The following is a 22677-nucleotide window of genomic DNA, read 5'->3' as shown; positions in this document are numbered from 1 at the left end:
CCTTCACGGACTGTGGGATATGCGATGACTCTGTGGTTGCGTGTGTGTTTGAGCGCGCATGGGCGGAGTGGAAAAAAATGGCACTTTTATAGACGGAGGGCGGGTCTGACTGAGAGACTGTCAGTGAAAAACATCAGGCTAAGATCTGACACACATACGTCATCAGCTCAGATTAGCTCTTTAAAATTTAGATTTTTCTTTATTTCATGATTATTCTTTTTTGGCCTCTCAGCTGAGGTTCAGCATCACACTGTGAGGGTGATGTTTGATACAGCTGAGAGGTTTTCTAAAACATCAGCATGACCCGCACATGTGTCAGTATGTATCACTGCAAAGAGTCAAACAGGTGACAACATGTCAGTAATATGACTGATACAGATATCTTTACAGACAGTACAAAGTGGCCAGTGTGTCACGTTGACCCGCTGCAGCTGAAACTATTTACATAACAGAAGCTCTCATCTTGGTGTTTTTGGGCAAATGTGACATATTTTTACATAAAACCTGCAAAGAGAGCACGAGACATGTTTTCACTTCTTCAGACTTGATTGTGAGATAAAACCACAACAATAAGACTTCAGACTTTATATAAATGCATCTATTTATGCATTATTTGCAGATGCAGGTGAGCGGCACATTAAGGGAAGCATGAAGAAAGGAAGAAATAACAGGTGTTTCCACACAGGTGTGGGGGTGGGACTTAATCTGGACTTTGGACCTCTTTTCCGGTAGAACAGTGCCACCCTCCTGAATGCATCACTGTAAATGTACACACCAACACAATGTTTGGACACACCTTCTCATCGAATGGTTTTTCTTTATTTTTACTTCTCTCTAAAATGTAAACACAAACTGAAAAAAAATGACAACTAACTCTAAATATGTTTTAGATTTCAGTTTCCTGTAAGTAGCCGCCCTTTGCTTTGTTGGCAGCGCTGCAAACCTCGCTGCCTTCTCTCAGTGAGCTTCATGATGTAGTCACCTTTGAATGTGTCCCCAAAAACCATCAAGCACTACGAGGAAACTGGTTCACATGAGGACCGCCCCAGGAAGGGAAGACCAGGAGTCACCTCTGCTGCTGAGGATAAATAGAATTTAATATATAATTCTAAATGCAAAAAAAGTCAAATTTAGAAAGTGTTTCTAACTTCTTCACTTGAAAAAAAGTGACACAGTGATCTTCATCCTTCCTCTTGGTGAAGGAAACAGATTTAAAGATTTAGGATTCTCGTTTAAATCGGGGTTTTCCTGCTTGCTCATAGGAGGATGTTTGAGTTTGGGGGTCTTCTCTGTATTATTAGCATCTTAACCTTACACTATAAAGCACCTTGAGGTGATTGTTGTTGTGATTTGATGATGTGTAAATAAAACTGAACTGAACTGGCACTATGTCACCCATTTGAAAAAAGATGCAGGAACCTGCCCTGCAACGGTGCGCTGCATAGTGCTGCTCCTCTGGCTCAGTGCTGCCATGGGGTTTATGAGGAGGCCAGGTTTACCCTCATGCAGAAATCCCCAAATCAATATGAAGGAGAACAGGAGAACGTTCATTCTGAACATCTGGATGTGTCGCTTCCTGTTCATGCAAGTAAACGGAAAGGACCCGAGGTCACGCAGAGCTTCATCTTTAAGCCTCGGAGAAAGAAATGCATCGTGTGTGTGCACCGAAACAAGCAGCTGGTCCTCAGACTGTCACCACAGCAGAAACCTGTCATTACCAAGGTGAGCGCACAGTTATCCATGAGGCAGAGCGAGCAGCAAACTGACCCACGTGTTCTCTGGATCCAGCAGCAGTTTATCTAACAGCCCAAACAGGCACAGGGAGAAGATGCAAACAGCAGCGTGACGCCTCCTCCTGAATATTCTGTTTTATCAGACTAACCTTTAAAATGTTGTCAGCGGCTATTTCAGTCGCTGCTTTGTGCAAAAATCTTTCAGCATCTGTCAGCAGGCACATCTGTTGCTGAGCTGCAGGTTTCAAGATTCACAGGAAAACTGATGAACACATGAAAATGCTCTCCAATGCACCTCCCACCAGTTTCATCCAGTAACTGGAAGCCTCCCAGTCTGTTCTGCTGCTGCTGCATTTCATTTTACTGGTGGTGGAAGTTTCATCATATCCCACAGACGTCTGTGTGGCTTCAGACTTTTTGGTGATTTTCCACCTCAGGCTTCGTGGAAAAAGACGGCGACATGGAGGCTGGAGGCCTGTGGGTCTGTTATAGGGCTGAGTCTCAAACACTGCAGCCAATCAGGACGTGCGAGGATGACCCACAGGTCTCTGCTGTGAGAAAAATTCCATATTCTCTGAGGTTATGAAACCATTACTCAGTCAGAGCTGAACATGTGAAGCGCATGTGTTTGGGCTGAGAGTCATTTCCACTTCCTGTCCTCGTCTCCTCACTGATGTCCATCAGGAAGCTTCAAAAATCACTTAGAAATAGTTGCAGCGATCCAGCAAGAAGTCTGAAATCTAAAATCGTCTTATTTTAATCAAAGCACAATTAAACCTTTGAACTAACTCAGAGTTTTCTGTCTAAAGAAGCCAAAGACCTGCACACAACACCCACGTTTAAAGGAAGCTTTTTATGTTTGTATTGCTCATTTGTTCACTTTGGTTTGAGGACGTGCAGGTTTGTTTGTTTCAGTTTCATTTTTTAGTTTCAGCTTCTTCACGTTTGATCAAACTAACAGAAACTAAAACTGACATGTTAGATTTTGGTAAATGGCCTGTATTTGTATAGCGCTTTACTTATTCCCTAAGGACCCCAAAGCGCTTTACACATCCAGTCATCCACCCATTCACACACACATTCACACACTGGTGATGGCAGCTACATTGTAGCCACAGCCACCCTGGGGCGCACTGACAGAGGCGAGGCTGCCGGATACTGGCGCCACCGGGCCCTCTGACCACCACCAGTAGGCAACGGGTGAAGTGTCTTGCCCAAGGACACAACAACTGAGACTGTCAGAACCGGCAACCTTCCGATTACAAGACGAACTGCCAACTCTTGAGCCACGATCTCCCATTTTACTTTGCAAGTATAGTTTATATTCTATTTCTACTAAAATAAAGTTAGTATTTTTTTCACATCTGGTTTTAGTTTTTAGTTTAGTTTCAGTTAAGAGAGTTTATGTTTACCCATGGACCCTGAAGGCAGCACCTCTTACGCTCACACAAACACGTGAAACACATCAAGGCCTCAAACAGTGAAGCAGTTATAGACAGCAGCCTCTTTAAAGGTAAACTGAAGGGTTTCATAGTTTTTCCATCAGTGCTGAAAACAAGGAAACGCAGAGATCGTTAATCGACTCGAGATCACAAACCGAAACCCCCCAAATACCTTCCTGTTTTCTAAAACAACAGTTTGCATCCATGCAGTGTTTATAAGAGACACACAGCCTCTGAGTGACGACCTAGACCTGCATTGTTTGCAACAGCCAGCAGGGGGCTACAATAACACAGAGAAAACCTCAACAATCACACAACCCCTCTATGAGCAAGCACATGGCCACAGTGGGAAGCAAAAACTCCCCTTTAACAGGAAGAAACCTGGTAATCATCTGCTGTGGCTGGTCAGGAGTGAGAGGAGGACGTCTATGAGACAAGGAGCCTCACCTCAGCTCAGTGAACACTTACCTGATGACTTTGGTCTCAGTGCCTTCAGGTTTGTAGACGCTATCTGCATTTCTACACCTGTGGCCATGGAAGTGATGGAACACATCCGGATGGTTGAGTGACAGAGTGCGAGCTTTAAAGGACCGACACTTGGAAGCAAAGTCCATGCTGATATTAAGCAGTCAGACTTGGTGTCATGAGGTTCATTTCCAGTCTTTGTAATGACCATTTTCAGAGGAATGCTTTTGTTTGCTTAAACCTCTTAATCCCAATCTATGAATCATTCAAGCATGAAAAGGCTCCTAACTGAAGGGATGAATCGGTGTTGTGTCGACACGTAACAGACAAGTTAGCAAAGAACCTGTTTGAGCTTCAGGCTCTTTGTTACGAGCTGCCTGTCACAGAAACACATCACTGATGGCTAATAAGTTTCTTAATTATTTTGTGGACAAGGTTGCTAGTTTGAGACCTCCGACTCTACCTATTGCTGACCCAGCCATGCATGGTTCTTGCTCAAGTTTGTTCTCTGCTTTTCTACCAATTGTTTTATCTGATTCAGAGAAACTTGTGTTGAATGCTAAACCGTGTGGCTCTCCAAATGACGTTGTTCCTCCCCGTTTTCTTAAAAAGGTATTTCCTATCATCAGACCACACATTCTGGACATTATTAATACTAGTCTTTTGTCTGGTCACGTACCTAGGGAATTTAAGCATGCAGTCATACATCCTTTACTTAAGAAACCGGGCTTAGACAGTTCAGTCATGTCAAATTTTAGACCCATCTCTAAGCTTCCCTTTCTTAGTAAGATTCTGGAAAGGATTGTTTATACTCAGTTGATGGACTACTTGAATGACTCTAAATTGTCAGAAATCTTTCAGTCCGGCTTTAAGCCATTCCACAGTACGGAGACCGCACTCGTAAAAGTTATGAATGACATCCTGATAGCGACAGACCGTGGTAAATATGCAGTGCTGGTCTTGTTGGACATGACCGCTGCATTTGACACAGTGGATCACGATTTGCTGATCTCCCGCTTATAGCACTGTGTGGGAATTTCTGGTTCGGCACTTTTGTGGTTAAAGTCCTATCTCTTAAATAGGACCTTTTGTGTTAAGTTGGGGTCGGCTTCATCCTCTGTGGCCCCTCTGCTTTGGGGTGTGCCACAGGGATCTATTCTTGGGCCGTTATTGTTTTCACTGTACCTTTTGCCTCTTGGCGCGATTTTCCGAAAGCATAAAGTGCCATTCCATCTATACGCAGATGACTGCCAGCTCTATTGACCTTTTAGTCATTCTGATAGTCTCCCAACTCGACCTCTGCTTGACTGCCTTACTGATGTCAAAGCATGGATGGCAAAAAACTTTTTAAATTTTAATGATCGGAAGACAGAAGCGATTTAATTTGGCCCAAATCGTTCTTCTCATACTCCAAATGTTGATCTTGCAGCTTTGACTTCCCAACTAAAGAGTTCGATCACAAATCTCGGAGTTAAAATTGATTCTGCACTTACCTTTGATGACCATGTAAAGGTAAGGTTAAGCCCTTTCTTTCCAAGCGTGACTTGGAAAGTGTTATTCATGCCTTTATTACCTCACATTTAGATTATTGCAATTCTCTTTTAATAGGGGTTGGGCAGGGCACTTTGTCAGGCTTGCAATTACTGCAAAATACTGTGGCACGATTTTTAACTGGCAGAAGGAAATTTGATCACATCACTCCGATTTTGGCCTCTTTACACTGGCTTCCTATTGAATTTAGGACCTGTTTTAAAGTCCTTTTATTGGTTTTTAAATCTCTAAATGGTCTGGCACCTGTTTATTTGTCTGACTTGTTGAAGCCCCACGTCCCCACTCGTTCCCTTCGGTCAGCTGAGCAGTTGCTGCTTTCGGTCCCAAAGTCACGGCTGAAACTTAGAGGAGACCGAGCGTTCTCTGTTGCTGCGCCGATGCTTTGGAATAACCTTCCTCTCCATATTAGACAGGCTGCATCAGTGCCAGTTTTTAAGTCTTTGTTAAAAACCTATTTTTATTCCCTGGCTTTTAACTCTGTGGGTAACTGATTTATTATTTTTTTTTATTTTATTGCTATGTCTGGTTTTATTACTATGTTCATATTAGTATTGTACAGCACTTTGGTCTACCAGGTGTGTTTTTAAAGTGCTATATAAATAGATGATGATGATGATGATGATGATGGCTGAGTCTATGAAAAATACCAAAGATAACAGATTCTGGTCTACCATGGAACATCATCTGGGAAGCCTCTGATTGGCAGCAGCTTCATTTTCAGCATAACAATGCCGTAAAAGCACACCTGGTCTATCGGTCATGAGTCGGCCTCCCCAGAGTCGGACCTCAGCGTTACTGAAGCAGTGTGGGATCATCCTGACAGAGAACAGAAGGAAAGGCAGAAACACCCAAAGAAGAGCTTTGAACATCCTTCAAGAAGCCCTGAGAATAAAGGTGCTACACAAAATATTCTCTTTAAGCTCACCGGAGTCGCGCAAACTCTGATTTTGCCTTTATTTCCATGTGTCTTTGCATGTTTCCCTACAAAATATGAAGAAATGAAATGTGCAGCAATCTTAGCTGAAACACAGACGCTCGTTATAATCATTTTATTTACAAACTGGTTTTTAATTCTTACAGTGACGTCGTTGCTTCAGTACAAATACAATAAAACCTGAATTCTGAGCCAAAGCAGCAGTGTCACATGTTTCTTCTTCTACTCTCGACAATCAGCGGTAATCACGAAGCTTCCTGTGCTGCATTGTTTCTGTTTTCCCGCCTTTTTCTCAGCTCGGCCGACACAGTTTCCTGCGCTTCCTGAAGCTTTTCCTGTCCTGTATAAACGCTGCAGCAGCTCTGTGGGCAGGAGCTTCTACCCCCCAGGCTCTTTACTCTATCAGAAAGCTCAGCAGCGCCCTCCAGCAGCTACAGCTAAAATGACTGTAGGCTTTATTGTATTAAAGCTTGCCTCATGATTTCATTTTTTTAATTGCTTATTTTAGATTTTTTATGTGCGGTTTTTGTTATGAACAGAAGCTTGTTTCAGTACATTTTTGACATCATAAATTCAAAATTTCAGGTTCAGTATCCCCAAATTTTGTCTTACTTAGTCAAACTTTTTGGGCAAATTTTGGTTCATAAATGGCAAAAAATCTTTTTTTCTATGATAGAAACAAGCTTCCAGAGTTCAAACAGTGAACCATTTGTTCTAACTATGATATTTTTACTGTGTTATAGGAAAAGCAACATGTTCAGACATTAAAATACATGCTGCACTTTTGTGCGTGCTGATGAAGACCTCATGACTCAGAGGTCCAAACTGACCCGCTAACCCTGAACCGTCATCCTGGTGACCCTGAATGACCTGGAAGCTGCCGGCTAAAATCATTGGATGTCCTCAGAGCTCAGCTGATGTCAGACAGCGTTATCGAGCAGCTGTCGGTGGAAAATCAATCAGCGGCTGTCAGATCTCTCACACGCCACAAATACATGTTCAGTCTGTTTTTACATGAAGAAGACGCAGCTCACGCCTTTCTGCTTCTTCTTCCGGCTGCTTCCTGTAGTTCCCAACACATGCCTCTAAAATCAGCTGAGGGAGGGCCCCAGAAAGTCAGTGGTTAAGAAGCTGCGGGACAGAAACCGGGGATTCTGGGAAAATGAGTTTCTTTAATCATTTCTGTTACAGACACACTCCTCGACCTTGTTTGCATGATGAAACAGCGCCCCTCTGGGTTCTAATGGCTGGTAAATGTAAGTCAGTTCGTGTGGCCAAAGACGGTACTGCAGCCAGACAGTAACCTCCGTGAGTTCTCTGAAACTCTGAGAACTGAAAAAAAACTGAATTAAGGTGGGAGGAAGGAAGAAAAGAAGGAAGTATTCTTTCCGTCCTTGCTTTATTTCCTGCTTCCTTTCATTTACATCATTCTTCTCCTTCCTTCCTGTCATGTGACAGTTTAGATGAAAATGTGTTTTTCTGTGACAATAAAATCCACCACAGAAGAAGAAGCATGTCCTACACCTGAGAGTGTCCTGTTTCCTCCTTGGAGCAGGTGGAGGGCAGCAGCTTCCTGTCAGCTCACTCCTTTGACGGCTCCTCTTCCTTCTCCTTCGTCTCCTCCTTCTCCTCTGCCTCCTCCTCCCCCCCTCTCTCTCCTGCCTTCATCTCAACGGTGAGAAGCTCCTCCCCTTTGTGCCGCGGCGTCATCCTGATGATGACCGAGCTGTCGGCTGTCTCTGCCACCATTTCCTCTCCGTCTTCCGGAGCTGGACTCAGGGGTACCGGAGACCGGCGGTGCATTGGAGAAGGGGGCGGGATTGGAGAAATGGAGGGAGGAGCCTGAAGAACAAAGAAGGAAAGGACAGGATGAAAGATGGAGGACAAAATGACTTTCCTTTGCTGCTGGTCTCTAAGGGCGTCTCCAAAACACACAGGAAAAATCCAAATCCTGAAAAACCCACGATTTATTTTTGATCCCTTTTATCTTCCTTTCCATCTTTCCTTTACAGTCTTTCTTTTTACTTCCTTCATGCTTTTCTTTATTCCTTCTTTCCTTTCCAACGTTCATTCTCCTGTCCTTCCACCCTTCCTTTCTTCCTTCCATCTTTTCTTTCTTTCTACCCACTCTTCTTTTCTTCTTTTTACCTTCCATCCTTCCTCACTTTCTTCCTTTCTAACTGCTCCTTCCTCCTTTCCTTTATTTCCTCTTTCCTTCTTTCCTTCACAAACATCCTTCCTTCCTCTATTCCTTCCTCCCTTCTTTCCTTGCTTTCCACCTTTCCTTTCTTCACTTCTTTCTTATTTCCTTTCTTCCTTGCACTGTTACTTCCTTCCTCACCTCCTCCTTGCTTTCTTCCATCATTTCTACTTTTTTTCTAAAATTCCTTACCGCCCCCCACTGTTCCTTCCTTCCCTCCTAGTTTGTGCTGTCTCCCAGGTGCTAACACTAGCTAACATTAGCTGACATGAGCTAACATTAGCTGACATGAGCTAACATTAGCTAACATTAGCTGACATGAGCTAACATTAGCTAACATTAGCTGACATGAGCTAACATTAGCTGACATGAGCTAACATTAGCTGACATGAGCTAACATTAGCTAACGTTAGCTACCTCTACCTAAGAAACCGAGTCTGCTAATTTGAGAAAACTCTATGTGGGCACAAAAATAAAAGCTGAGCCAGGTTCTGAGAGCACTTAACGTTATCAAGTAAGTTAAGGTCAAGCAGTTTTAGTGATTGAGGTGAATGTTTCCCGAAAACAAACGAGCAAATTAGCTTTTATATTATCATTTCTATCAAGGGATGATCTTCTAAATCTGTTTCTTACCAATCAGCACGCATTAGGACATGAATCGTTTCATTTCAGTTTTGACACATTACTGATATTCCTAATGTGGCAGTGGACGCAGTAGCCCCTCCCACCTGCTGATCAAACCTTCTGTCCATGAAGAAGACCCAATCAGAATAAAGCTGGTTTAAAGAGGAGGAGTTAAACAGCTCATTTCAGACAAGGGATAACGTGAGGGCCTCCATAACAGTGCAGCATCAGATGAAGGTGGCTTATTATAAACTGTGAATCATTCAAAGCTGCTCTGGTGGAGTCACTGAATAAAGCACTGAAAAGAACCTTTCAGTCTCCTCACTTTATCTATCTATCCTTTTCCTTCCTTCCTTCCCTGCAGCTGCACAGAGGTGATGTGGTGATGCTGGCCTACCTGTGCCTCTCCCGCCTCAGACGGTCTGTATGCTTTCTTCAGCTTGGCGAAGGTTCCCTCGATGCCTGCCTGCTCCGTCACCTTCAGGGCGGCCTTGAACATTTCTGGTGTGTCCGGTCGTGGCGGGATGACTGTCTTTGCACCTTTACCCTCCTCCTTCTCCTCCGGCTTCTTGTCCTTCGTCAGCATCTTCCTGCACAAAGACAAACACAGGGCGGCAGTCCAGACAAGCTCAGAAACTGAAAACCTCGCTCCTACATCTCCAAACCTCCACAATCCGACATTCAGCAGCTCCGGTGGCTGCCGCGGCTCCGGCCGGTCTGCTTCAGCGCCATGGCCTGACTGAGCAGATAAACCTCAATGAGCTGACCCGATTCTCAAACACAAACTAGAGCGAGCGCCGTGAGCTGATTAGAGGTGAGTCTAATCCTGTCCTGGACAGAGAGATCAGACAAACGAGAGGAAGCCGAGCTGAGGAAGCAGCAGAAACAATCAGCCTCCTATTAACTGATGGTTGTTATTAGCAAGTGGGGCTGCTTTACTGAAATGCTGGATCCGCCTCCAGCCGCATGGTGACCAGAGTCCGGCTGGTTAAAGTACAAATCTGTGCTCAGGTATTCATCTGTAAACTGTGGTAACATAAGTGTGTCTCTACAGACTCTGCAAGGTCATGAATGCAGTGAATCAGTATTTATTAATAAAAGTGTTCCTACTGTGACAGGACAACAGGACCTAACCCTTCCAGCTCAGTGTGAGAGTCTTTACTGCTGTTTATAAAACAGAGCTGGTGGGACGCAAACACTAACCTCATTGTCTCTCCACCCGACAGCCGTGGTTTGGACAACGTGTTGCAGGTTAGCAGGTTCTGTAATAGTTCTCCACCTTAACTTCCCAATAAACCCTGACAATATGCTTTAAAAAATGCCAAGAAGGTTTCTTGGGGTTACGATGGCAGCCATAAACCAGAAGGTTGTAGCTGAAGTCTTTGCTGCTGCGAGAGTAGAGACGCTGACTCAAAGACGAGCTGGTTGTGTTTAAATGTCGTAATTCAGTGTGAAAGGACTCGGATTTGGATTAAAATAATTAAACTGCGTTCCGCTCTAACAGGGTCTCGGTCTTACTTGGCCTTCTTGCGCAGCAGTTTTTCGGACTCGGGGTAATGCACCAGGATCTCTGCCAGGTCCTTCTTATCCAGGATGAACAAATTGGCAAATCCGTGGGCCTTCACGTTGGCTGTGCGCCGGTTTCCTCCGCCTCCCGCCAGCAGACTGACCAATCAGAGACCACAGAGAGTTTTTTCAAAACATCCTTTATTATGATTATTGGTCGTGAAAAACTAAACTACTGACATGATTTCACTTTTTTGAAACATTTAACACCCTGTTGGGTAAATTTCATTCTCCCTCTGTGGTATGAAAGTTGTCTGTATTTTTATCATTTTAATTTTAATTTTAACAAAACATAATCACATGATCATATGATGATATATCTATAATATATTTCAGTCTGGCGCGCTGCCCAGCCGCACATCCTGAGAACGATTGAGCGTCTTTATTTGCAGCCGCCACGTGCAGGTTTTTAATTGTTTAACAGGATGACGGGAAGCAGCTCTGACCTGATCTCTCCAAACACCGAGCCGGCTCTGATGGTGACGAACACCGTCTGCAGGTCGGGACCGCCCACCACCTGAACCTCGCCCTGCTTGATGATGTACATCTCCCTGCCGATCTCCCCCTGAAACACACACACACACACACTGTCTGTGTCACCATCAGCTCAGTAACACCTCTGCTGGCTCGACAGGTGCGTTCTTACCTTTTTACAAACAAAGTCTCCGGGCAGGTACACGACAGACTTGAGCCTCATTAGCATGTCAAACACCATCTGCCTGTCACAGCCCTGAGACACACACACACACATATTTATTCATTCATGTGTATAAAAAAAATGTTATTTTTTATTCGCCGTTTCTGACCTGAAACAGGGCGACTTTACTGACGATGGCGTAGTTAACGTCCACGGCGATGTCCGTCCTCATCTTATCGGGAAGCTGGATCAGAAGCTCCTGCTCATCTGCACACAGGACACCACAATGCTCAGTGTTACTTTGAACTCAACACGAGGCGTTCAGGGACCAGGTCTCAGACAGCTTCTCTCAGACATTTCTTACCCAGCATGCCCTGGCTCTTCCAGGTGTAGTCGTACCAGGTCTTGATGCGGTTCTGGACCTCGCGAGGGATGTTGTAGCAGGTCATGTACTTAACCGTGCTGTCCATACAGGCACGGTAGTAGTTCTCCCCAGCAGTCGCCGCTCCAACTACATCCCTCATCTGACACATTGCACCAAAAACCAAAGGGGGCGGAACCACGTTAGGTCATGGATGGCCAAAAAGAAGCAGAGCTGTAAATGGTGGTTTTACCAACCTGACCGATCATGATGGAGAAAGCAAAGACGCCAACAAAGTAATTAATGAGTTGGAAGCAGATTTCAAAGACAGTGGTTGGGTCGGGCAGTCCTCCAATGGTGATCAGCGTCTTCACGGCAAAGTAGTAACAGCGGATGTACCTGCAGGAATGAAAACAGTCCATCGATTCATGAAGAGCTTCAGCTTTAAAATTCTTTTAAAATTCAAACTTCTACTGGGTTTTGTTTCCTTCAAGGATTTCAGCAAAATGCAACATAAAGCTGACGAATCTGTGATAGTTAAAATTTAATTATATGGGTAAATTCAATCAATAACCCAGCCACAGCTGTGAGGCCAAACTAACCGTCACCTGTGGATCAGAGACACAGTATAACACATTTACATCATTTCCTGTCAATTACAGAGTGAATAAAAGGTTTTGTTACAATAAGTCGGTGACCCTGATGTTAGTAGATCTGTCCACTGATGTCTGAGCTACAACTATAACCAAATCAAATACAGTGAAAATGAAGCACGATCACACTGCTGCAGTTTTACAGATGACGTAACTGCCATACGGTCTCTTAATTTTGCCCTGTTGAAGAGCAAACAGTTATGGCTCTTCTATATTCAGATTTCCTCTTTCTTCCTCATTCTGACATCCAGAAACAGACAGAATCAGTCTCACATCGTTAACATTGAACCCTTCTTATTGCAAAAACATAAATCTGAATTCTTACGCGTTGCCTTTTCCGTTGTAGACCCACTTGGTGGATCCCAGTCCTTCATAATCGGAGCCCCAGTAGAAGAGGCAGGCGTTGATGTGCAGGGAGTACAGCAGGTACATTGAGGTTCGGATCACCCTGACATACAGCGGCAGAAACAAAAATAACATCAAAAATTCAAGAACAGCAACAAGAAAGAGATCTACTGAAATAAATTATTATTTAACCTGGGTGTTCCTCAAGGATCCAAACTGGGGCCACTACGAATGCATTTAGGCTTTTTGCAGATGGTACGCTGTTTTTGTTGCTCTGGGTAAAAACTTTTTTGGCCTTTTTTTGGTGTCTAAATGACAAAACTTTATCCCATCAAAATAAAACTAAAATGATGATCATTCTTATCAGCTGAAAAAACTGCACCATGTCCCTGAACCTACTTCTGTCCCTGCTACTGGAAACGTTCATAATTTATTATTCGTTCTAACGTAAAAGAATAAAACAGTTTTTCTGGGTGTGTATTTTATATTTTTATGCTGTTAAATGTAATATTTTACCATTTTTATGTTGCTATTTTCACATTTTCTATGATCTCTGAGGCAAATATTTCTTGCAGGGCAGAGTCAAAAAAACATTTATCCTGATCGGAGAAAAGAAGTTTAACGAGGTTTGTGACATCATCACTTGTCAGTTTGGATGTGTGAAGCTGTGTGAAGATTCATATAGATCTAGAGACAAGACTGGCAACCTTCTGGGAACCACCGGTAATCAGAGATGGGCAGATTACAGTAACGCGTTACAACGCGTTACTGTAATCTGATTACTTTTTTCAGGTAACGAGTAAAGTAAGGGATTACTATTGCAAAACGGTAATTAGATTACCGTTACTTTCCTGTAGGAACGCTGCGTTACTAAAGCCGTGATTTTTTTGTGAGAATGTCTCATGACAGTGACGTAAGCAAGTGCGACATTCGTCACAACAGCTGTGTGCAGATCAACAATGGATCATATATCGAGTGCGGGAGAGAGTATGAGTGTGCAGCGTTTAAAGCGTGGAAGTACTGACCTTACTTTGAGTTTGATTCTGTAAAAAGTGACAAAAACATTAGTGTCCGTTGTGTGTGGGAAGAAAACTTCTTTTTACAGCGAAAAAAACCCCTAAACAAGCACCGAGTGCGCATCGACGTAATGGGAAATTCACAGAAACTCGCGGATTAATAATAATAATAATAATGGATTGCATTTATATCGGGACCCCTCAAAGCGCTTTACAATACCACTATTCATTCACTCTCACATTCACACACTGGTGGAGGCAGCTACAGTTGCAGCCACAGCTGCCCTGGGGCGCACTGACAGAGGCGAGGCTGCCATATCGCGCCATCGGCCCCTCTGGCCATCACCAGTAGGCGGTAGGTGAAGTGTCTTGCCCAAGGACACAACGACCAAGACTGTCTGAGCCGGGGCTCGAACCGGCAACCTTCCGATTACAAGACGAACACCCAACTCTTGAGCCACAATCGCCCCCCCAGATTCTTCAACTGACCGCTGCGGCACACCTGCACCAGGGTAAACCTCCGCCTACCCCACTCCTGCTTTACAGGTGAAAATAGAGCAACAGGACCGCTGAGTCTTTGACTTTATTTATTTTCTGCAGTGTTTTACTTACGTACTTTGAAAGTAAACACAAAAAATATTTTATTTTATGTGCTGGAATGTGCAGAAAATAGGTTTAAATGTTAAACTAATTTCTTCAAGTTAGAGAATGGTGCACATAATTACATTTTTGCTTGATGCATAAAGTTAAAAGATTAAAACTGATAAAACAAGTTTAAAAAAAAGAGACGTTTCCATTTGAATACATTTTGTATGATGGATTATGCAGAAAAAGTAGAATTGGGCTGAAAGATCTATCACTTTATCACCTATTCAGGTTGTAAATCGTGTTTTTAAAAAGTAACTAAGTAATTAATTACTTTTGAAAATAAGTAATCAGTAAAGTAACGGGATTACTTTTTTGGGGAAGTAATCAGTAATTAGTTACTGATAACTTTTTTCAAGTAACTTGACCAACACTGCCGGTAATGAATATAGAATGTGTTTCCCTGACTGGTTTGTGAATAGTGTTTCTTGGTTATTGCTCACAGTAGGACTGCATGTGTCTGATTGTACACATCTTGGCATTATGGGCTTGGAGGCAAACGTTCTCCATTTCTTGCACTTTTTCAAGTTTCACTGCAGCTAAGAATTCAGTTAGTGAGTGTTTGCAGACAATTCAGAGTCTTGCATCAAATAACAGACGACCACAGCAACCCTATGGATGGTTTTGGTGCATCGCACTCTTTGGGACTGATGACATCCAGCAACAGCCAGCAACCGCTCACCAGCCAGTCAGGGAATATGCTTTCGGTAACGACCAAAGGCTGCTGAATGGACTGAAAGCCTGTGTGACTGAGACGTGAGAGGTAAACGGGACAAACTACACCCTCAGCAATGGAGTGAAACACTTCCAGGGTGACCATCGTGCCTGTTACGTGGAGAAATTGAGGGCTTATGTTTACTTACTGCCTCCGGGCGTGTTTGATGCTGTGATGACGATTTCATTATGTCATCAACAACGCCTCAAATTATACGGGACAAGATCTGAAGACCTACAAATTTTGGGTGCGTCTTGGTATTTTGTGCCAGGATGGGTTCAAACATCAAACACAGGAACAGGAACAGGTGGACACCGGTCACTGCTGAGGTCTTTATAACATAGATTTTCACCTTCACACCTCCAACCTGAACAGTGATCCTGAGTGATGTTATGTCCAGGACAAACAGTGGAGAGTGAGGCTGGAGACCTTCTCACCTATAGATGTACGCTTTCTTCATCACAGATTCCATTCTGTCGTTGAACTCAGAGAAAACCATGTACTGAGAGAGGAAAACAGAGGTCAGCTGTTCATCCCGACCACAAAGATCAGCTGTGAACAAAGCAGAAAAACCTTCTGACCTTCAGCAGGCGAGGGAACCTCAGCAGAGAGTTGACTCCAGTGAAATAGTAAAATACCTCCAAAGGAAACAGGCTGATGATGTCCATCTGCAAAGCACACAGCAAACACTCACCAGGGGGAAACCAAAGGGTTAAAGAAGTTCTAGAGATCTGAATCAATCCGGTTCTCTGAATATAAAGTACGGAGACAGCTGAGGTTGTGCTGAGTTTAAAAAACTCTGTGCACAATGTAAAGACGCAAAAATATCAAAGATGCAGACTCGTTTGTTTTGTTAGGATTCATGAATCTATAGGATTAAAACATCTTTTTTCCAGCAGCGTACACATATTTTAGCATCCACATTATGACCATTACCAGATACATCAGCCATCACTAGAGGCCAGATTTTATAAACCGGTTTATATTTATACATCTTATAAACCCACCGGTCCTGTTTTTAAGACTTGTCCATTGGCATCTTAGATTTTTGAAGCCAGACCTCATAAATGTGCTTTATCACTTTTCCCCTGTAATGTGACCATGATTCACAAAATAAAGATCAAGTTTAATGTACTAATATTTTAAACTAGAGACTGAGACTATAAACTGTGTTTACTGAGGTCAGACTTTACATTCGCCCCCTGCTGGACGTTAGAAAGAATGCAGGCTTCCACAGAGAGTTATGGTTTTTATATACAACAGCAGATCCTAAACTTCAGATGAATGCAGCAGTTTTAGAAAAATGAAAATCTTTTCTATCCCAGCCGAAGCTTTAGTGACAGCTGTGTTTCTTTATTATTACTTTTGATCTCATCATTTTAGTTTTTCCTGCTATTTGAAAAAAAGAGAGGAGGTCACAAAGGGAGAATAACGTTTGTTATTTTAAGTGATTTGATTTGTTTTTTAAAAAGGGAATGTTAAAATGCGCAACATCTCTAAAATTAGAAATATCCTGTCTCAGAGTGACGCTGAAAAACTAGTTCATGCATTTATTACTTCCAGGCTGGACTACTGTAATTCATTATTATCAGGATGTCCAAAAAACTCACTGAAAAGCCTTCAGCTAATCCAAAATGCTGCAGCAAGAGTACTGACAGGGACTAGAAAGAGAGAGCATATTTCTCCTGTTTTGGCTTCCCTTCATTGGCTTCCTGTTAAGTCCAGAATTGAATTCAAAATCCTGCTCCTCACATACAAGGTCTTAAATAATCAGGCCCCATCTTATCTTAATGACCTTGTAGTACCATATCACCCTATTAGAGCACTTCGCTCTCGCTCTGCAGGCCTACTTGTTGTTCCTAGAGTATTTAAAAGTAGAATGGGAGGCAGAGCCTTCAGTTTTCAGGCCCCTCTTCTGTGGAACCAGCTTCCAGTTTGGATTCGGGAGACAGAAACTATCTCTACTTTTAAGATTAGGCTTAAAACTTTCCTTTTTGCTAAAGCATATAGTTAGGGCTGGACCAGGTGACCCTGAATCCTCCCTTAGTTATGCTGCAATAGACGTAGGCTGCCGGGGGATTCCCATGATGCATTGAGTTTTTCCTTTCCAGTCACCTTTCTCACTCACTATGTATTAATAGACCTCTCTGCATTGAATCATATCTGTTATTAACCTCTGTCTCTCTTCCACAGCATGTCTTTTATCCTGTCTTCCTTCTCTCACCCCAACCGGTCGCAGCAGATGGCCCCGCCCCTCCCTGAGCCTGGTTCTGCCGGAGGTTTCTTCCTGTTAAAAGGGAGTTTTTCCTTCCCACTGTCGCCAAAGTGCTTGCTCATAGGGGGTCATATGATTGTTGGGTTTTTCTCTGTATCTATGAAGCGCCTTGAGGCGACTTTTGTTGTGATTTGGCGCTATATAAATAAAATTGAATTGAATTGAAAATGTAAACTAAATTAAAACATAATTTTTTTTAATTATTCATTGTATTTTCTAACTTCCTGTGGCCTGCTTGCAGTACCTTCACCATCCACCAGGTGGCCCTGGCCCAAAGTTCTCACCTTAAATCTCTCTGTGGTCATGTAGTGCTCCCTCATGTCCTTCTTGTCACACTGTGGAAAAGAAGTTCCAGATCAAAGGTGTTTGTGAAAGTTTATGAGATAAAATCAAAGTTTTATTTGTCGTTTCATTTCTGCTGACCACGATGTCTCCTCCGCGGACGAACTGCAACCTGGGCTGGAAGACGAGGATATCAATGATGTAGATGAGGTCGAAGCTGTAGTCGGCCAGCAGCCACAGGTGGATGTTTTCGGGGGTTTGGTAAGGAAACGCCCAGCGGACGGGGATCAGCCATACGTTCCAGTTCCACGCCGCCACCACGAAGAACAGCCAGATGACGTAGATCAGGTCTATGGGGCAGAAATCCACAGTCAAACGTCTCTCTGACCTTCGTACATGACGGAAAAAGAAGAACCCATAAAAAAACCCTGGTAGCAGAGAGCTGACTATCATTTAACTTCATGTTCTTACTGCAGCGCCACCTGTTTGTGGTGACCTGAACTTCAGATAACCAAGAACCTGATCCTTGTGTAGCGCACCGTAAATTCGTCCCCCCAGGTGACAGTCTGACCCGGGGGGATGACATCACCTGACGCGTCATGTTTCATCTCAAACCAGCTCAGAAACTTTTTGGCCAACAGCGTGACCTTTGCTCACCAGATTTCACTTCCTCTGACTTCGTCCACGTCCCAAAAATAAGAATCAAGTTTAATCAAGTTTTGATCCAACCTTAAAACCTTATGGTCAGTGCGTCAAGTGTGACATCATCAGATCCCTGTAACCCCTGATACAGGCACTTACGGTGTTCTGGCCTCTCTGCACCTTCTGAGGTGTCTCCTCCACAGGATACATGAGAGACTGCACAGCTTGTGTTTTACACTTTGCTCCAGAAGGTGCCCTGATGCTGCTGCAGCATCGCCCTCTCACTCGTCTGGGACCCTCTGAGCTCCTCACTGATCTATCTCTGAAAAGATGTTAAAGACCGAGCTGCACCTGCTGGGCCAGAGTTTGAAGATCCAGAGGTGCACGACAAGCTGAAAGGACACCAAAGCAAGGTGCGCACTGCCGTTCAACGGGGAAACAATCTACTTCTTTGTCTCTTGGCTCCTCCCTTTAGGGGTCACCACACCAGCTCTGTCACACCAACCCCCTGCAGTCCTCCTTCACTACATCCATGAACCTCCACTGAGGTCTTCCTGGCAGCTCCGTCTTCATCCTCCACCCTCCCTCCTCTGCACATGTCCAAACCATCTGAGCCTCTCTGAGCTGTCCTTCTGATGGACGCTCGCTCCCATTAAACATCTGAACATCTTCAGCTCGGCTTCCCGTGTTTGTGTCTGTGCCAACGAATCACAGCAGGTCTCACTGCCATCCTGTAAACCTTCCCTTTCACGCTTGCTTCTCTGCTTCTGTCACAAATTACCCCTGAAACTCATCTCCACCCAACTCCAGAAGCTGAAGCAGTGGGTGAATATGGCTGTCCTGAAAAGTGCGGTGATGGAGAACTCGATTTCTCACCGGTGAACGGGTCGATGCTCGAGGGGAAGCGGTACTCCAGGATGGCTCGGAGCCAGCCAGGCATCGGGGGAAGTTTGGGCAGATTGGGAATTTTGACCTCATATCCCAGAAGCTCAAATTTAAACTCCTTTTCCTCCTCCTTTTCTTCTTCTCCTCCTCCTGCTGCTGCGTCTTTCTTCTCCTCTCCCGGGGGAGGCGGGGGAGGAGGGGGAGGCGGAGCTTTGCTTGGAGCTGTAGGGTTAAGAGAGGAAGCGCGAGAACGTCATTTTGATGGTTTTACACTGATGCAGCTGAAAATCATTCAGTATTTAATGCAAACTGTTAAATCTCATCATTTATTCAAATCCTTCATGCATGAATATTGTTATACTCATATAATCACTGAGCAAACCACTGCAGCGGCGTTTTGATGCAGGATTTGGTTCTATCTTATCAAAGCTTCTGACTCGACCTGACTCGTGAAACCGGTTTCTACGTACAGGCTGCGGGACTTTCTTCCTCCGATTCGTCCGGGTCGATCAGCCGTTCTTTCTGCCGCTCCGTCCGACCTTTGAACAGCCTGACGAGCTCGTTGAGGCGGTCCTGGACCACCACGCTGCCGACGCTGGTCGCCGACAGCGGACGTGTCCTGCAGGAGGAAGAACGGGAAGGTAAACATGGTGGACAGACAGATGGAAGCAGGGAGCTCACTGTGAGTCTGTGGGGTTTCTCTCACTCGTTGTCTGCAGTCAGGTGGTCTCCCTGAGTGGTCCAGACTTTCAAACCGACCCTCAGCAGCTCGGGATCGTCCTCGTCTGCAGACACATCACCTGCAACACTACAGGCATCAACACAGACACGTGGAGAGGAAACAATAAGATGTTCCAGCCTGCATTTAGTCCAGATTCAGAATGGCAGAACACATTAAAGCTGTCAGAGACTGATGCTCTTACTGAGGTTAAAGGAAGTCCCTCCATCCAGAACACAGCACGATAAAAAATGCCTCTAAAACGTTACTCAGCTCAACAAATCAACAACAGCACCAATCACAATACTGACGAGAGCTCAGTCAAATCAAGAAAGCTCAAACCAAGAAACTGTGAATCATTTTCAACATTTCCAGGAGACGGTTGGTGTTTCAAGGCCCACAGAGAGCCCGAAGCTCTTGTGAGTTCAAACACAGACTTCAGACTTGCTTTCATCTTCATCAGACAGGGACCACATCGGAGTCCTGGACAGAAATTTGTCTGCTCTTTCTCCAGAGAGCCAATCGGGATTAAAATTTGCAATATTAGTGGGCGTGGCCTCTGTGACTGAGAGGGGGATGGTGAACCCTGAACCGGACCTCTGCACCATGTTTGTGCTGTTGGAGCCTTTTGCAAAATAATTTTACTCCTTAGACTTCCCCTACACACAATATGTTTAATTTTTGTGTCATAGAGGGTTAAAACGGCAACAATTTTTGCCAGTGGGATTAAATGGGTTAATGACATCATGTGACCAATAATATGGCTGCTTTGAGGTCACAGTATCATTGTACTATAGTGAGAGAAATTCACCAAAAGCGCAGGTGTCCATATGATGCTCACATACCGTCTGTGGAGACAGACAATCTTAAAGATGTGTTTATCGTGGTACAACAGAACATCGCATTGGCCCCTGAATCAACTGATGGTTGTCTAACAGAAAAAAGCTCTTTAAACTGTTGTTAACTGGTCTCAGTGATCAATGACAATAAAGTCAAGACTCTCCACCGACTCATTCAGATAGTAGCCTTAGAATAACTGCCCCAATAACCACCCAAGACATTACTCACACGGCTGCTGAGCGAGCTTCTAATTTCGACCAGATTAACAAGTCAGCTTCATTAATGGTTTCAAACACAGTTTCAGATTCACAAAGCTTTTATTCGAGCTCTGTACTCACCTACATTTACACTTTCAGAGTCTCTAAAGCTAATCTTCAGTTGTGGCCACACATCTGAAAGCATATTGATTTGCTCTCCTGATATTTAGACTGTGAATCACTGTGAAAAGTGATTCTAATTTAATTCTTTGGGTTAAAAACTGCTTTAAAGATTTTGGCTTCGTGTAGCTCCTGTTTTATTTTTATTCCACCGAGACGTCATCTGAACATATGACTTACCTCAAAGACCATCGGAGGCCGATACTGCGCAGGAAGATTTGGGATGAAGACCCTTCAAGCAGAGCAACCGTGCATTGCTCTGCTTGTCAATACTGACAAAGTTGTGTATATTGTAGTGTGTATTGACCAGTAGTGTTTGTCACTACTGGTCAGTTACAAATATCCTTTGCTCCCATTGGTGCCTGCTTTCATTAAAGTTGCGAGAATATTGACTTAGGACCCGCCCACTGCGTGTTTATTCCGTCTCTTGTTGCTACACGTCGAGGAATTTCATTGATATCTGAAGATTTCTGGTTATCTTTGAGATCAGCAGATACAAAAATACCACCTACTGGCCAATCGGATCTCTGGAAAAGCACGTCTCCATTCCTGTAAAATTCCTTGGATGTTTGTGTGCTGAAGGTTAACTGGGTTAACTTATGGAGCTGAAGACCACCTTCAGGTGACCTCTGACCCTGACAGTGATAACATGGGTATGTCAAACTTCCTTTGGCGTGCAGGCCTCTGAACATGAAGATATGAATCAGTTCAAACAGTTTCAGAAAGGATGGCGCTAAAGAAAGATTTAAGGAAACCATTTACATTGATTTTAACTCAGCATTGTGTTTTTAATCATATTTGGAGCTGTTAGATGTTTCGCTCAGCAACTTTTAGCAGGACAAGAACAACCATGAAAGGATGCAGAGTTGGACATGAAGACAGGATAACACAGACATTAAACATGGATGCTTTCATACATTTACATGTCTTAGCGTGGTAACAGCACCCCCTCAAGGCCGTGAGCAGCAGCATACACGTCGTGTGTTACCTGAGCTCTGGGACTGTGAGATTGTTCGGTTCTGGGGTGGTGATAATCTGGGGGATGTTCAGACCTTTCCCTTCCATCACATCCATCACCTCCACCTTCAGCTCTGAAGCTTCAGCCAAACGTTTACTGCAGTTTTCTGAGGACCAGAAAATAAATGCAGTTGGACCTCAGGCGACGTCTTCCTACACGAATAAACTCGCCCTCAACTGAACCGCATTTCAGGTCGACGTGTTAAACTGCTGTTTCCAAAGCACCAGCGCAACTTTAAACTTTTGCTTTCATTTATTTGTAGATGATAAAATGCTGATTGTTGCCTCTGGACACATCCAGAGAAAAAAACAAAAAGAACTGATGAGGTTTTATGGTAAAAAAAATGTGTATTTAAATAAATATATTAATTTTTATACGTTTACAGGCCAAGTGTGTTCTCCAGTTTACAGATGTGTGGTGTTTACAAGAGTTATTCAGCATTAAATATGTAAAACTGTCTGGAAATAACCCCAAATCCACAGAAGCCCCCCTGCATTTAATGTTACCAGCTTGATAAATGGCCTCTCTTATTCTAACGGGTCACAGAAAATATGATGCAGGTAAAGTCACGGAGTTTCTCTTCAGTCTTAAATGAGAATCACAGGACTGAAGTCCAGCTTGCTTAAATATTTTGGTCTCGACAGGAAATCTGCATCACGCTGCTTCGTGAAAATCCATCACCAGGGGCAACAACATGGCAGATAAAGAACTCTTCAGTAACAAATCCCATCACACAGACAATCGCGAGGTAAA

At 43.8% G+C, this 22677-nt stretch overlaps 1 protein-coding gene across 3 annotated transcripts in view; it reads right to left on the bottom strand.

The window, feature by feature from the left end:
- Nucleotides 1–5258: 5258 nt before the first annotated feature.
- cngb1a (cyclic nucleotide gated channel subunit beta 1a) overlaps nt 5259–22677 on the bottom strand; it is a 41275-nt gene continuing 23856 nt past the window's right edge. For all 3 annotated transcript variants that reach the window (XM_084926520.1, XM_084926528.1, XM_084926514.1), the window contains 17 exons: nt 21895–22030; nt 19678–19779; nt 19442–19590; nt 18963–19193; nt 17586–17794; nt 17447–17497; nt 15469–15555; nt 15325–15389; nt 12492–12614; nt 11771–11912; nt 11517–11676; nt 11322–11419; nt 11162–11245; nt 10962–11080; nt 10468–10614; nt 9347–9539; nt 5259–7967 (listed from right to left, as the gene is read on the bottom strand). In XM_084926520.1, the coding sequence (XP_084782646.1) occupies nt 7707–7967; nt 9347–9539; nt 10468–10614; nt 10962–11080; nt 11162–11245; nt 11322–11419; nt 11517–11676; nt 11771–11912; nt 12492–12614; nt 15325–15389; nt 15469–15555; nt 17447–17497; nt 17586–17794; nt 18963–19193; nt 19442–19590; nt 19678–19779; nt 21895–22030 (2357 nt within the window). In that variant the 3' untranslated portion in view covers nt 5259–7706. The remainder of the gene's footprint in view (nt 7968–9346; nt 9540–10467; nt 10615–10961; nt 11081–11161; nt 11246–11321; nt 11420–11516; nt 11677–11770; nt 11913–12491; nt 12615–15324; nt 15390–15468; nt 15556–17446; nt 17498–17585; nt 17795–18962; nt 19194–19441; nt 19591–19677; nt 19780–21894; nt 22031–22677) is intronic.

Source organism: Perissodus microlepis, chromosome 1, assembly GCF_051167445.1.
Source record: "Perissodus microlepis isolate ML-2025 ecotype Zambia chromosome 1, ASM5116744v1, whole genome shotgun sequence".
In the NCBI taxonomy this organism is placed as follows: Eukaryota; Metazoa; Chordata; class Actinopteri; order Cichliformes; family Cichlidae; genus Perissodus; species Perissodus microlepis.
Note: the sequence above shows the minus strand (reverse complement) of the source record. Positions and strands in the feature narration are given on the sequence as shown.